This window comes from Equus caballus, chromosome 1 (assembly GCF_041296265.1).
Source record: "Equus caballus isolate H_3958 breed thoroughbred chromosome 1, TB-T2T, whole genome shotgun sequence".
NCBI lineage: Eukaryota > Metazoa > Chordata > Mammalia > Perissodactyla > Equidae > Equus > Equus caballus.
Window position 1 is genome coordinate 108,347,278 of NC_091684.1, and position 17,325 is coordinate 108,364,602.

Consider the following 17,325-nt stretch of genomic DNA (forward strand, 5'->3'; position numbering starts at 1 on the left):
ACTTCTAGCTCTCCCCAATGGGAAGCTCTGTTCTTCATACCTGATCAGGTGTCTCAGAAAGAGACAAAGGCCAACGAGGATGGAAAATGATTTACAAAGAAGCCAAAAGGGGGATTCTGTAACTGTATTTTTCCACTCCGTTCTAATTTAAAACCACTTACAAGTGACAACTCCCAACCCGACACAGGTGCCGTGTGGTAGCTCATTACACCCTCGGGACCCCGTGTAAATCTTTTTTCTGAGAACAGCTATTGTCTTCCAAGGAAAAGCTTTTAGCATAATGGCAGGCTGAATAGAACACTGCTTTTGTAAGAATATTTTTAAGAGAAAGAAAAAGAGAAAGGTACTCTTTAACAACTGTAAATGCAGCCTCTTGCTTCCCCTATCTCAGGCCCCCTGGAAAGAAGAGTGTATGAGCCAGAGGAAACTGGAAACTGTGGCCGTGGAGCGAGATTGTCTCACCTCCAGAGACATCTAAAGGTTACACTTTGCTTTTTGAGGTTCTAATAAATGCAGGGTGGAGGTGCGTCTGACTGCAAAAACAGCAGGTCCATCTCCTCCCAGCCTCCTTTGTTGTTTCTGACTTCTCACCAGTCAGTGAGTCAGTCAGTGACTATTCACTTGGGGAATGAGAGTTTTTAATAGGAGAATGACATTTTCTCTCAGAAAATTCCCACACATTAGTTCCTCTTCTCAGGCAGCTCTTGATAGTCGAGACAACATTGCTATAGGGTCTGAACATATAGGTGTCCAAAGTGGGAAAATTTGGCAATAAAGCTCCTGAGAAAAATGAAGCATCTGTCATAGAGATGTAGCTCCCTAAACCAAAAACCAACTTTCTCTGGGCTACAATGGTAACTGGGAATATGAGGTTATGGGGAAAGTGTGGAGAAAATGGAAAAGTTAACAAAACGATGGTGGTCTTGAATAAGCAGCGTGTTTGGATCGTGTGCATTTCTGGGGACTTTCCCAGTGAGGACAGAGCCTAAAGGAGGACGATATCCCGGACTGTGGGACAGAGACCTGGGCGCTCCTCCTGGAGCACAACTTACTACTCTGGTGGCCTTGGGCTGGTTATTTACCTTAGGTGAGCCTTAACTTCGCCATTTGCAAGACAGAGATAATGACAAGTATCGAAGGCTTGTGACAGGAGAGGCAGCACTTCTGCAAGCAGAAAGCAGACACCACACACGCACACCCACACACACACACACACACACACACGCCCCTGTTCCTGAAGCGTACACAAACTACAGAAAATACAACTTTTCAACTCTCTTCCTGGAAGTTGCATATTCAAAGGATCTGCTAATCAAAGTACCTATTAACATATAATGTGTTAAAGGATTTAATGAGGCTGAGTATAATTATGCCAGAACACCATTAACCAATGGCGACTAGTCTCAGAAAGCACTAGAAACAATTTCCTGGATTGATCTTGCCTACCAAACCTATCCCCAGACCTGCTCCTCTGATCCCTTCAGTTCCATCCTCTTGGGGCCTTTGTCCCACTCTCTTGAATCCTGCTCACTCCTCCTCACTCACTCTCTGCTCTACAAACCCCAAACATCCAGGGCTCCTTTGACATCCAGAATCCTCCCAGGTAGGAAGAGCCTGGACTTTCCGGTTCCCCAATGCCTCATCCACTAAGAGTCTCTGAGGCTAGAATGAGCTGTTTATCCTTTTGTAACAGCTCCTTTCATCACCGATTTCTCCTCAAGCCTGTCTCTTCCATAACAGCTTCAGTGACAGTTTCTCAGACAACTTCCCTGTTCACTGTCCCACTGAAAAGGACAGAGAGTGACTTTGCTTTTGGAGATCCGGCAGCATCTCGGCTCTGAGGGCCCACATCTCAAGGTTTGTAAAGTAGCAAGTCTTCTCTCTTGGGAGCATTATGAGAAGGCCCCTGTCCCCAATTCTCCAGATAGCGATAAAATACACACCAGGTAAATCTGGCGTCTACTGAACTGAAAAGATATTTATCAAGAAAGTAAGGCTAAATGCTTGCAAGAATATATCGTTTTTATTTAAAAAATGCTTTTGAAAAATAAATCAAACCAAATTAAGCCTTCTAGGAGACTCTCTGGAGCCCAGACCCTGGGAAGGACTAAAAGCAATCAATAAATTGTCCTGAATAATCTCCAGGTCCAAGACTTTGGGCCAGACCACCAGGGGAACTGGTCTCGAGCGGGGCCTTCTCCCTACGCCCCATAGCCATTCTCTTATTTCTTGGGTTTCTAAAATAAGACTGAAGTGATAATCCTACACAGTGGAAAGAAAGTCTTTCAGTGCACAAATACCTCCCTTTGAGAGGTAAGTGGCAGCCACTGACCCAGAAACGAGCCAAATCACAGCTAAATACAACTGCACACCCTCCCTCCTAGTCCTTGGGAGGGAGGAAACAGGTAAGACATCGAAGCCCACCTGGAGGGAGGTCTGGAGAAGGAGAGTCTTGGGCTGCTGGCTCATTTGCTATTTTTTCCTCCTAAAACAATGCATCACATTTTGTGGTTTAAAGGAAGTTAAATGGTTTTATTTCTGATTTACAGCCCTGGTTAATTGCATTTTGGAGATTAGATGGTGTCTGTATTGTGCTATGTTTTGGGTTTTTTTCTTTTAGAAACACAGCAATGGCATGTGTTTATGTATATGTGTATTGCAACCTGCAGCGCAAATTTTTTATGCTGTCGCCCGTCTGAGATTATGCTCCCAGCACTGCGGCCCAGGCCATGCAATCTCAGCTCTGTGCTGGAATCTGAAGGGTATGAATCTCCTCTCCCCCTTCCTTCTTGCCACAATGTCTGAAACATCCACCATGAAAATGCTTCCATTGCCTTAGAAAAGGAAAATAAAATTCATTGTGAGCAGGAAGACGGTAATACATTTACTTGTGGTCAATTTAGGGTGAGTTGCTTTAGCAGCTAAGCTAGCTTCTAATAATGTGAGGACATAGGACAGAGAGGAGGGAAAGCTCTGGCTCATGGAGTGGAGCCTGAATGGTGAGACTGAACACCTGTTCTGACGCGTCTGTTGCACATTTGTTGTGTGTATGGACTCTGGAATAGAGTAACAAAATCAGAAATCGGCACCACCATGGACCGTAGTATTTAACTTCCTGAGCCCTACTTCCCTCATCTGTAAAATGGAGAGTCTTAAATTCAACCCCCATTATGAAAGATGCCAATCAGCTACATAATCCATACAAGTAAGAGTTTCAGTGTGAAGGTGAAATAGGTTGGAACTCTTCTTGCATGACTTGGAAATAGAGGAGGGTATCTTGGGAAGGGTGCTAGCCTGTGTCGCTTTTTAGCTCTATGACCTTAGATTAGTCCCAGGACCAGCTATGCAATTTGCCGGGCACGTTGCAAAATGAAAATACAGGGTCCCCTGTTCGAAACCTTTTCAAGAATTTCAAGGGGCCGGCCTGGTGGCGCAGCAGTTAAGTTCACACGTTCCGCTTCTCAGCGGCCCAGTGTTCACCAGTTCGGATCCCGGGAGCAGACATGGCACCGCTTGGCAAACTCCATGCTGTGGTAGGCATCCCACATATAAAGCAGAGGAAGATGGGCAGGGATGTTAGCTCAGGGCCAGGCTTCCTCAGCAAAAAGAGGAGGACTGGCAGTAGTTAGCTCAGGGCTAGTCTTCCTCAAAAAAAATAAAAAAGAATTTCAAGATGGTGACAGAAGAGCATTAACCAAAGCGCAAGGCCCTTCTAAGCGTGGGATCTGCATGCTGTACAGTTGGCACACTTATGAAGATGACCCTAAATAGTCCCTTCTCCTAGGGCAGAGCCCTGGTTTCCTCAGGATCCAGCTCAATGACCGTCACTTGCAAGTTTATTATGCCAAGAAGAAAATAAACAGCGTTCATCTCACCAATATATGGGCCCTCTCCATGCCCACCCAGGACACCTCTTGAGATGGACCACAGCTGACATATTAGCACACATTGAAGAGAGGAAACAGTAATGCTACATGAGAGCGTACATTTAGTATTACTAATCTTACAGAGCAAGCAGAAACCAGCCTCCTGTGATTCATAGAAGGGTGTGCTAGGAGATCTTTTCTCTCTTTTCGTTAACTCAACTATTCCAAGTGCCAAATTGCGTAGGGGCCTTTACCATGTTTCAAGTCTTCTCCTTAAAGGAAGAATGATCTCAGTAGTTACAACATCAATAAAAGCATCAACGTTAGCATAAACAAAAATGCAACAGCCAAGGCAGCTCCATGCCGTAATTATGCATCGGGTTCTGCTCAGCTCCTATTTAGAAAGTGCACCTGCAAAACACAGACTTACACAGAGCCACTTTCTTAAATAAATAATTGTTCAGTGAACATTGCACTGGAAGGATTACTGTCTCCGCCTTCCAAGAACTGCTCATCTGTGAGTGCAGGACTCCGTGACTGTTACAGAAATTGCTCTTAAACGCATAAAACTCATAAGAGAATTTTTGGAAAATCCCTTATTATTCATTAAAGCATTTTAGGGCCTCATTCATTCAGATGGGATCATCAGCTGTTGATTAGCCAGGCTGTTAAGCATCCATTGTCAGATGCTGATGGGGTGTGAGAAATCACATTTCGCATCCACCAAGAGTCACCTGAACCCAGTTAGCACTTCATCAGATAAGGCTGCATCTTCTGCGGAGGAATGAGCTGGATTTTTATTCCCCAGTCTCTTCTTTCATCTCCCAAACTTTTCTGTATTGCAGAGAATTCCTCCTTCTGTTTGGTTTTTCTCGCCTACCTAAGGTCTAAAATTACATCAGAAGCCAACTTCAAAAGCTGGTTGATTACAGGTAAGTCACATCTGTGCTCAGGCTCTAACATTCAAACGGCTTGTGTGTGTGTGTGCCTGTGTGTGTGTTGGTGTGATTTTATGGTTCTTGACTAGAACCTCCTCCACACCATCAGTCCTTCAGATTGGAAAGGTCTTCAGGTTATCAAGGGGATTCTTCAGCCGGGGCTCCAAAACTCAACTTCCTTCCTCTACAAACCTTTACTGACTGTGGGAGTCGGATAATGGAAGTAAGCACGGCGAGAATAGTCCCTGGGTTAGAGGCTGGAAGTGTGATTCAGAGCCCTGGTTTTGTTTTAGGAGAGGAAGTGACTGTCATTAGTAAACTGCTCTCAATCCCAACAAGTCTTTCACCTCCCTGATGGTTTGCAATTTATTTTTTCTCCCTTTAACAACAGAGCAACACTAGTATTTACCCTTTGTCTCACACCAAGAAGAGTTGGGGGTGTCTTTCTATAAAGATAGACCAGTCCCCAACTCTTTGTGGAGCTTCTGATCTCAAAGCAACAGAGTGCTTCCAACAACACAGTGAGAACACCCCCTCGCCACCAGATCTTCAGAAAAGAGGCTCCTCGTTTTACTCACGGAACTGCTCTACATGATCAGCACTCTTAGACTCAGGCATGGCCGTGATGGTCACCAATGGACACGAATTCCCTCCTAGCGTCTGGCACAGAACCTCTTGCCGGAAGTAGACCTGCTTGGGGTTCACGCTTTTTTCCAGGATGTCAAGGTGAGTCTGGAGCAGAGATGAAGCAGAAGTGTATATTATTAATGTTTTTGATAATAAGCAACAGAAAACAGCAACAAAGCTTATATTCATGTGACTCTATGTAGCATAGAAGTATTTAGCTAAGCTAATCTACTCAATATTGGGCAGTAAGTGATTATAAAGGAGGTTCTTCCTACCATCTAGGAGAAGTTCAATAAAGCTGAACAGTAAGCATCATTCCCACATGTCTGCATAGTAGAATATCTGTTTTATACTTGCACTGCAAGCAAGAGGGAGAGGCATACAGCATCCTTCCCATCACTGTAGCATACAAACAATGTGGCTACCAGGAAGAGAGGGCATACCCAGGGTGCTCAGAAACACGAGACAGAGAGCTTCAGTAACACATAGCACATTAGGACCAAGCAATGTCAGGAGACTTGTAAGCATATGGAAGGAAAATGGAAAGCAATTGATCCAGGGTGAACTCTAAGCAAAGAGAACAACTAACTAGTAGCAATCGACTTTTCCTACCCTACCTTCCCATTTAACACTCGTTTAAAACACAGAAAGATACAAAAATGGGGTAACCATTGAAACTAGGACTCTTGGTCAACAATCTTCAAGACCTCTGAAGATATTTTGATAACTCAAACAGTGAGATGGGTCATAAAGAGGTTCAGAGATTCCATCCCACCCTCACTTCATACCCTGACAAGGGTGACACGCTGACCTCAGTAACCAGAGAGACAGAAGCTGCCCCTCTCCAACACGAGAACATCAGTGCCCCAAAATTATCCTTCCAGCTGAAGATCTAAAGCTTTCAATGCAATCAACTAGGTATTAACAGGGCTAAGGAGAAACTGCCCAGCTTGTTCTTTGACAAATAACAAGTCTGCTAGATAAATGAAACAAACAAACATGAATCCTATGAATATATTTATAAAATAGTCATAAAATATATTATGAAAAGGGGAGTAGTGCCCTCAAAAGGTAGAGGCAGTGTTTACATGTGAAAAGGATTTGCTATAGAAATAGTAGGCAGAATAATGGCTCCCCCAAAGGTATCCATGCCCTGATCTTCAGAACCTGTAAATATGTTACCTTACAGGACTTTGCATATAGGTTTAAGATTAAGGTCTACTTGAGATGGGGAGATTATCTTGCATTATATAGTTTGGGCCAATCTAATCACAAGCGCTTAAAAGCAGAGAACTTTTCCCAACAGCAGAGAACCAGAGAGATGGCAACATGAGAAGGACTCAGCCTGCCATTGCTGGCTTTGAAGATGGAGGAAGAGGGCCAAAAGCCAAGGAATGCAGGTTCCAGCAAAGTTGGAAGAGATGCCTTCAAGAGACTCCAGAAAGAACTCAGCCCCAACACCTTGATTTCTGCCCAGTGAGACCCGTGTCAAACTTTTAAAGAGCTGTAAGACGAAAAGCTTTTATTGGTTAAGCCACTGAGTTTGTGATAACTTGTTACAGCAGCAATAGAAAACAAATACACCAGGAAACAAGAAAAAGAATTTCCTAGACTAAGTAAAAATCCCAGCATTTGGGTAGAAATAGACCAAAATCTACCTGTACTCTACTGAAACATTTGAGTTGTAAGGAAAAAAACAAGTTCCAAGGAAAGAAAAGATTACAAATGATTCTGTGGCCTCTCCTCTAGCCTCAGGGATACCTGAAAATTTAACCTTGAGTCATATCCTCTTTACAATTGAGACCCCTAATCATCTACCCCAACACAGTCAACTGCCTACATTAACATAACTTTATTATTCCCTGTCTGCAACAACATAACTTTACTATTATAGGAAACTCTTGCCCAGAAAAATAAAAATTATAAATAAAGTTATTGCTCATTCCAGAAACATTTCATGAACTATTCAACAGAAAGCATCAACTGGCTCTTTGATCAAATCCCTTTAACCCCTCTCCTCTGGATTCTTGCCTTACAGCGCCCACGAATATTAAACCATTATATCATGATCCTTACCCAATGCTAATCAAGCCCCCACATTAATATACCTGCCTTTGAACAAGACCTTAAAGTCTCAATAAATATCCCAGCTTTGCCCTTCCCTCTTTGAGACACTATGAAGACTCTTGTCACATTCTCTTTCGTCGTGTATTATTTTTCTATTGCTGTTGTAACAAAATGCTACAAATTTAGTGGGTTAAGGCAACACAAATTTATTATCTTACAGTTCTGGAGGTCGAAAGTCCAAAATGAGTCTTACTGGGCAAAAATCAAGGTATTCGCAGGATCATATTCCTTCTGGAGGCTCCAAAAGATAACTCGTTTCCTTGCCTTTTCCAGCTTTTAGAGGTCACCTGCACTCCTTGTCTCCTGGTGCCATCTTCCACCTTCAAAGCAAGCAATCATATCACTCCCGCCTCTACTTCCATGGTCACATTTCCTTCTCTGGCTCTGACTCTTCTGTTTCATTCTTTCACTTATAAGGACCCTTACCATTACATTGGACCCAACTTGACAATCTAGAATAATCTCCCCAACTCAAGATCCTTAACTGGATCATATCGGCAGAGTCCCTGTGCCATGTAAAGCAGCATCTTCGCAGGTTCCAGAGATTATGATGTGAACATCTTTGGGGGCCATTTTTCTGCCCTCCACACCAAGGTAAGAAATAAACTCAGATTCAAAATAAATGAGAATTCGGCTGAGGCCCGTGTATCTGACCAAACCTTTGTACTTCATTCTTGGGATTGTTCACTGAGTGATAAGTACGAGGCATTGAGGAGATGCGCCTGAACTGGAAATTGGGTGGGAGTCTCCTTCCCCTGAGGAGACAAGGTGGCTAACTAATTGTACACACACAACCAAAGGGCTTACATAGCTAGCCAAGTATGAAAGCTGAAGAAACCCCAGGGCTGATGGCTTTCCCAGGCTGAGACGGTCCTTGCCCACTCAGCTTCATCACTCATGACCACATACTTCCCCAGTGAAGAGGGACGAGGACAAAGGAAGCTGTGCCTGGGAGCCTCAAGACCTTCGTAAGCCCCTTCCACGGATGCTGTGTTGTTACTTGCCGTGTATCCTTTCTCAAGGATGCGTAAATTTGGTTGTGTAAAGACTAATCTTGTGTGATTGACTGCCAATCTAAACCCAACAGCACTGCTCCTTATTGAGCAGAATGGGGGTCACACCCTACAATTAAGGCTATTTTTAAAAAGTGTGAGTGTGTGTGTATACATAAACCTGTACATGTACATATATGTATACGCAAAGAATCATTCTTGGGTCATACTTCCTTCTACAATACTGGATGCCAGAAGAAATGGAATACTGCTGAGAGTTTGAAAGTAGAAAGGATTATAATCCAGTAAACCTATAACCAGACAAGTTTTTGGTCATGAGCAAATGTAGCTTACACGCTCAGATATGCAAGAGCTCAGAAAACATATAACCTTATCTTTATTGAAAATAATAACTTGAAGACATACTTCACTGCCCAAAAATCCAACTAAAGAACAATATAAAAGGACAGTACAGTTAAACAAGGTTTAAGTCTAAATGACTACTGAAAACATGGTTACTACATAATGTAAATGTAAAAAATAATTCTCTAGGGATAAAATACATATTATCAAATTTTAATGTCATCATCTAGTTCTAAAACGAAATTAAAAAGATATATGTAAGGGAGGAATAAAGTAAGAAAATATTTTTTTCAATTTAAATGGACTTAGAAATATTACTTAATTCTTGAAAATGGAAAGGCAGTATAGCAAGACGACAAAGAGGCAAGCACTTGAGTCAAATTGCCTGGGTTCAAATTTGGCTGTGGATTCTGGAAACATTATGTAAATTCTGTACTTAACCTCTTTGTGACTCAGTTTTCTCATCTTTAAAGCAGACATAAAAATAGCATTACCTACCTCATTCAATGGTTGCTATAATTTTGCCATATACTGTACATGAAAAGTGCCTGGCACATGAGAATCATTCAATTTTAGCTGTTATTATTGATGGGGAAATAGAGTTTCAAATATGCTTTTGCAAGAACTAAAAGGGAAACACTAGCAGAATTAGGAACACTGAGGAAAAATATCAAAGAAAATATGATCAATCCATGTTGCATAAGAAAGAGAGAGAGGCGGAGAGAGAGACAGAAAGAGACAGGGAGAGAGAAAAGCAATGAAGCATGGAAAATAGCATAAAACCAAAATGACGGAAGTAACACCAAAAATTGTTTTAAATATAAGCAGGTTAAACAGCCTTATTAAATGACAAAAACTTTCAGATTAGTTTTTTAAAATCCCACTGCCTATTGTATATAACAGATACTTTTAAAGAGAGGAAAAGAAAACCATGACATGTATGAAAAACACTCCTAAATCATCTCTATTTTGTTTGCCTCCAGTAAAATATTTTAAAAGAGAAATATTGAAACTAAAAGGATGAGCAAACATAAATTAAAGCAAGCACAGCAATAGTAATATATGACAAAGTCATACTCAAGACCAAGTGCATTAAATGGGACTTAAAAATCTTATTTTGATAAAGGGCACAATTCACAACGAACATATAAAACTCATAAATCTTAAGAATCAAATAACATAGGATTGAAATATACAATGCAAAAGTGGCAGAGGGAAAAATTGTTCTAGGAATGGGAGACGTTCAGACAGCACTTCAGTCTTGAGTAAATCAATCACACAAAAATAAGGATATAGAGTAAAATTTGAACAATATTGTTTTTTATAGATACATGTCAAACTGTGCCTTTACAGAAAACATCCTTTATTTTTTCTTCTCAAACATCCACGGAACTATAACAAAAACTAATCATATACAGGGCTATGAAGAAATTCACTAAATTTTCAATAAAAAACCAGAAATTGTAGAAAGCACATTTTCTGACGACAATTAACTGAAATTAGATTTAAGTAAAAATGGTGTTATAAACAGCAAAAATAAAACCATTAGGGAATAGAAAAACATCCTCCCAAAAGCAGCTCATGAAAGAAATTCATGTATTAAAAAGAAAATCAATATTAAATCAGCGTAATTAAGCTCTGATAGAGGAAGGGCATATCTGGTGTCCCAGGAGAGATGGCACAGGACGAGAATGGAAATGTCCCCCACAGAATGTCAGCCATGTCTCAGCCAGCCTGGTAAAAACAGATTCCAGCACCTCAGTTAAGAGAAATAAGATAGTCCTGGATTTAGATGACACTCTCTGTGATCACAAACAAATTACTTTAATCACTTTTGTAAATTTCTAGGTGAAAGCTGTACCTGATGTTATTTATTATTGAAATCCAGACTGAGGGGACCCTGCTTCACAATTACTATCAAGATCCCAGGCCCCCAAACTGGGAAAGTGATACTGTTTCCTACAGCATTGCCCCAAATGTATTCTGCAGGATGTTACTAAGTGCTGGAGTGTGGAGAGGGAGGTGGAGGGGCGGGAAATTCATAGCCCAAGCACTTGGAACATGGGGAGTTAAAGAAAATGAAAAGGTTTTCATGGCAGCAGAACCTTTCAGATGCATTTATACACCAATATGCATTGTGAACTCTTAGAAGAAAATCTGGCACACAGCATTTTGTGAATTTACATGATGGTTAAATTGTTTTCTCTAAAGATCTCAAGACACTGGAGTGCTATAGAATATGCTTTGGGACACTGTCTTTGCTGAATTGTTTCTATGAATTTTGTTTGTTTGTTGTTGCTGTTGTTTTGACATCAAAGCTGTTTCACATTTTATGATGGCTACAAGACTTCTTACAGCAGAGGCGGGGCAGGCGCTGGAAAGCCTTCTCAAGAAAAGCACTGGCCATCATTCAGTGATGTCACAAAGTTACAAATAACAAATAGGCCATAGCTCTTTGGTGTCTGATGCCAAATCTTAAAAAAAATCATAAAATCTCGATTTCATAAATCAGATATGGGAAGCAGGTTTGAGGAGGTTTGTCTAAGAAAGTCATCAAGCATAATTAACTACAAGAGAAAAAGTCCACAAAAGTACCATTGTGCCCATGAAACTTGTCCTTCAAAACAGTGTCACCTTAACATTTTCCCTAACCGCAAAGGCAAGAGGAAGCGAAGTTTGAAAGTTTTCTTCTCCTATGAGTTCTCTGTTAATTCTTTATTATTATTATTACATCTTTTATGATTAATAAAATTACAGCTCAACAACTCCCTAATATCTTTGAACTTCAGCTCATTTTCTCTAAACTGTAATTATTCACGCAACCATAGCCCTCCACCCCTCAATGAAATCTCTGCCCCATTCCACCTGCTCCAAATATGTAACACCTCTACTCATAGGGCATTATTCTGGCTCCAGTCAAACAGAAGACTCCCAGAGGTAAACCAATTATAAACTTCTGTTGGATGTCCTTTTGCAAAAATGGCTTTGTATTATTCTCCTGAAAACGATTTTGAGGTGAATGCTCCCATCGCAGGTCCAGCAAGGCCATGTCTAATTGGGTATTGTTGGGATCACAGATGAGAGAAGCAGGGCTTCTGAACGCGTGTGCCAACAACCAGCTGTAATTACAGCCCTGTAGAAGCCACGGGGGTGAGTTTCTCTATAAACATGGGAATGAGTTCACGGCAATTATGGAAACCCCCAGAGCGGCTGTCTTCTTAAAAGAAAATCCTACCGGCCCGTGAAAGATACCAGGCTGATAACTTATCCTGCAGCCTCATGGGTGCCTCTCCACAGGAGTCTGCCGCCCCTCTCCTTTATCAGCTATTCCCTTAAAACTTCCATAAAAGACATCACTTGACCTCAGCAGGTTACCCTGCTGATGGCTACTGATAACGTGAGAAGCACTATGCTCTCAAAATGGTTCATTTGTTATTGTTAGCCCCCAAACTGTTGCACTCTCTGTCCCCCTCATTCACAAGAAAGCTCACCCCTAAGGAGATGGCTCGTTTTATTTGTTTGCTCCCTGGTTGTCAGATGTCACTTAAAACACTCATCCGAGAATCGAAGGCTTCTCATCTCTAGAGAAGAACAAATGACACCTTTAAGCCAAATAAAAGCAACAGGATGTGCTGTAAGCGGGTTCTAAAGAGCTTTCTCAACTGCCCCGTCTGCCAATACCATTCTCCCTACATTAAACGGACTTATTTAAGAAGTGAGAGAAATGATTAGTCTCTAGGTGTCTACCCACATATTTGCCGATTAGAAAGAAAAGATTATTTTAATATCCTTTTTCCATGAAAAATAAGTGAAGTTATATTGCTGATGATTTGGAAAAGAGAGTAAAGAGAAAAATAATTATAATCAACCATCCTAAGACAACCCCATCAGTAGCCTTTGCATTTATTTCCTTTTGGTCCTTTATGTGGATTTTTTCTTTTTTTTTTTTTCTTTTTTCTTTTACTTTTTTTTGAGAAAGATTAGCCCTGAGCTAACTACTTCCAGTCCTCCTCTTTTTTGCTGAGGAAGCCTGGCCCTGAGCTAACATCCATGCCCATCTTCCTCTACGTTATATGTGGGATGCCTACCACAGCATGGCTTTTGCCAAGTGGTGCCATGTCCGCACCTGGGATCCGAACCGGTGAACCCCGGGCCACTGAGAAGCAGAACATGGGAACTTAACCACTGCACCACCAGGCCAGTCCCCCTTTTCTTTTTTTTTTTTTGAGGAAGATTCGCCCTGAGCTAACATCCGCTGCCAATCTTCCTCTTTTTGCTGAGGGAGATTGGTCCTGAGCTAACACCTGTGCCCATCTTCCTCTATTTTATATGTGGGATGCCTGCCACAGCATGGCTTGACAAGTGACTCTCGGTCCATGCACAGGATCCAAACCCATGGACGAGGGGCCACCAAAGCAGAGTATGCAAGCTTAACCATTATGCCACCAGGCTGGCTCCTACGCGGATTTTTCACCTAATTTTTATTTTACCATAAATTATGGAATGAGCATTTTCCAATGAGTCAAATGGAGAAAACGATCACACATCATCACAGAAAAGAGAGCAAATGCTCTACTGCTTACCATCTAGTTTTTTTTCACTAGATATAGACACTCGGCTGACACTTTCCATGTATCAAATCCATGTCACATACTTAATCTTCATAACAACCCATGTGGTAACTGCTTTTATGTTTCCCGTTTTACAGAGAATGAGAAAAACGAGGTGCTGAGAAGTTAAATAGCTTGCCCATGGCTACACGGCAAGAAGACACAGAGCTCAGACTCAAATCCAGGCCTGTCTGACTTCAAAACTTGTTCTTACATTGTGCTCAAGACCTTGGAAGTCAGGGGTCCGTGTGATCAACGACTTCACCCTTCATGCACATCTTGGCTCCTTTAAAATGGCCTTTCATGTTCACCTCCTTAACATCAGGACCTTTTATTGGTGCCCGTCCTTTGTTTAGGCCCAGAAAAGGATAAGGCTCTGTCTATTGATTACCTGACAGACAGCACTGATTTATGACTAGCTCATTGCATCCTTGATCTACCATGTGAGTCAACATTTCTCAACTGACGTGTTTTAAACTCTTCATTTGTTCTGAGCCCTTTATATGAGATTGTGCATATTGCATTCTAATTCTCTCTTCTTTCTTTCTCTCTCTCTCTCCCTTTCTTGCCCTACACTACACTCCATTTCATATCTACGGATAATGGTGGTAGCATCTACCACAGTAGGTACATATATGTCTGGTGAAAAACCATGCTCTACCCTTTAAGAGCCTTAAGCTCTCCCAACATATGGAATCAACTTATGATCACTTTTCTTGTCTCTTGCCAACTCATACAGTTATAATTCTCAGTGAGATCTCATTTTCCTACCCTCTAAAATGTCCATCAGAAACTCTCTTGGGGCTCCATTTTCAACCAATACTACTGGCTACCTAGGGGCAATCCATAACATAACCCAAATACTTTAACAAGTATTCCTAACAACACTTTAACAATCATTACAATTGTTGATAGCTTGATATGGATGATTAAAATAGAACTTCTTCGCTTGATTCATAATTGCAATAATATTGTATTTCTTTCTTTCAGCTTTATTTTAATACCATAGTTTGGACAATTATCCAGCAGAGTTCCTGGCAAGCATCTGGAAGATATCAGTTTGAAAGAACCAAATACTAATTCTCTTATTATAAGAGAATAATGAAATTTTTAAAGTTGCAAAATTGTGTTCATGTTGAAAAACATCCAACATGCATGTCCTCTGCTATAAAAATGTCTGTAATTATCAAACATAGTCTATATTATGAGATTTACAAATCATGAATTCTACGTAGAAATGTACTTTCCGCCCCTCAGCATAACCCCCAAGTAACATACAGTTAATTCTGCCCTTAGGGTATCATTCACATTTAATTTATCACTGATCTGTTGGAAGAAAAACCGTTTCTCCTTAGGACATATCCAAAAATAAAAATGACTAGCGTGCATTACAGAATGTACTCATTCTGTCCATGATGGGAAGAAGGGTTTTTTAAGAGAAGTCACAGAGTCAATTATTGTCTTAAGCCTAGGGAAGACAAAGACCATGCATTATTGGAAATGTAAAACCTAAAAATGAGTATATGCATTTTTCACTTTCAAGTAACAAATTGTCTTTCTTACTCTGTTCTACTCATTTAGGAGAAATGAAAAGTTATCCCCTTTCCTGTCTCTCGTTCTCATTAACTCTCCTCAAATCTCCCTAGTGGGAAAAGATTCACAGTCAATAGGCTAAGTAACAAGCCACTGAGCATCAATTAACAAGACCTCTCTCTCCCTCTCATGGAGACCAAGTTTCTGGGGGAAGGGAGTTCTCTTTTCTTGTGTTTTTGTCCCTCCTCAAGATGAAATTACCCCTACATTGATCCCAGTGGCTCCTGAGCTCTTTGTTGATTGTAAACTGTAGACCCTGAGCTCTGATCTGAGAAGAGCACAAAAGCTACGTGAATCCCAGAGGCACAAGCTATGACTTACAATCGCTGCTACAACTGCAGTAGGTACTTTATAGGCACATGTCATCGTCAAGTTGTGTGATCATATAATCTCTGATGGTGGCTGAGTTCAAGTCATCAACCCACGGTTATTATCTATAATGCTGAGTGCCATGGATGTGATTCAGCTGGACAGTGTTATTCACCAAACATGGCCCCATTCTTATCCCAAAATGCTCTGATGGGTTCTTGCTAGGTGTCCACCTTCTGATTCAAAGTCTGAAATTCAGAGTAAGAAGCCAGATTTAGTCAATGCCTGGCTGAAGGAGTTTCAGCTCGTAGGCACCTAGCAAGAACCCATCAGAGCGTTCTGGAATAAGAATGGGACCATGTTTGGTGAACAACGCTACCCAGATGAACCACATCCACCGCACTCAGCATCATAGATAGAAACCACCATGGGGTAATGACTTCAACTCAACTATCAGAGATTATATCATCACACACCGTGATGACAACCTGTGCCTATAAAAGTGGACTGCAGTTGTAGTAGCTAGTGTATGTGACAGCAAGCAAGGACACTGATCTGATCCCAGAGCAGAAGTTCTTTTGAATTCCTTCTACATTCCTCTACAGTAAAGTGGAAAGAGCACAGGAACAGATGTCAAAGGCCAGTGCTCTTTCTCTGCTTGGCTACTAGCTAGATGTGAGATTTCTAGGCCTCGATGTTTGCATCTATAAATAACAAGGCTGAATTAGACAATTTCCCAAATCTCTTGTGTTGTAAAGTTTTATATACGAACACTGAGAATCTCAGCAGGGTCTAAGATATCCTAACAAGTGAAAAGACAGTGTCCTGGACCCACGGATCATTCCCCCAGTGGAAAAGGCAAACACACATTCAAACAGGAATCCCTTTCCTGGAAGACTTTCCCTGTGCGCTGTTTCACAGGCAAGACAATAAAAGCAGCTGTTGAAGGGGATCATGAATCTAGACTGTTCTGGGTCCCTAAAGGCAACAAGCATGTTTTCTAACAAACATGGCTTGTTGCAGCATAGCTTGTGATGCACATTTCTTGGATTAACTTCTTGCGATCTCTAAGTGTGATACACAAATAATACTAGTTGTGTATCTTTTGCAATCTGGAAAACAGTAAAAATCTCTCTTTAGGCAAGACAACATATGGAGAGCAGGATAGATGCACTCTCAGGAAGCAGTCAGCCAAGTGGTTTAAGATAATCCTTCTCGATGGAGAAAAATTTTCATTTATACCTGCACATTCCTTTTGAAGGCAAAGATGTTCTTGGTTATTATCTTTCCCAACTCCTTATCACAGACTTAAAAATGAAAATGCTCATCCTTCAGGCTAAGTGATACATACACTCATATATACACATATTATTATAAATATGCTAATAACATTTTGCATTAACACGAAGAATGAAAGTGCTTTATAGAAGATACTTTAGCTCATTAATCCTCAGGATATCCTTGAAATAGCTAGGGGAAAGGGATAGTTTGCCAACTGTTTTAAATGACAGAAAACTGCATGGGTTAAGCAGTTTGCTGGAATTTGCCTAATGAACATTTTGCAGGGTCTGATAGACAGAAGAATGGTAACTTCCAGTTTGGGCTGACTTACACTACACTCCTTGCATAAAAAGATTGTGGCCCTCATTTGCAGTGACTCAGTGTTTTCTTCTTTCACTTTTTGTCCAGCTTCAACCCTTCCTGCAGCCTCCAGCCCATGGCCATGGCAACCACTGGAAAGCTGAAGTGGCTGCTTGCTCACAGACTCAGAGAGTTTTTCCAAGTTTCATCTTCCTGCTTTCTGCTTCCCTCCTCTCAATGAGTGAATGTCCTCTAAATTTGCATCTCACTTTATGCTATTGCTTTACCCCATTTCAACTTGATAATCCCACTCCAATCT

General features: G+C 41.2%; 1 protein-coding gene across 6 annotated transcripts in view; it reads right to left on the minus strand.

Moving 5' to 3' along the window:
- AGBL1 (AGBL carboxypeptidase 1) overlaps positions 1–17,325 on the minus strand; it is a 755,364-nt gene that overhangs the window by 561,364 nt on the left and 176,675 nt on the right. For all 6 annotated transcript variants that reach the window (XM_005602809.4, XM_070266954.1, XM_070266962.1 and 3 more), the window contains one exon: positions 5,383–5,536. In XM_005602809.4, the coding sequence (XP_005602866.2) occupies positions 5,383–5,536 (154 nt within the window). The remainder of the gene's footprint in view (positions 1–5,382; positions 5,537–17,325) is intronic.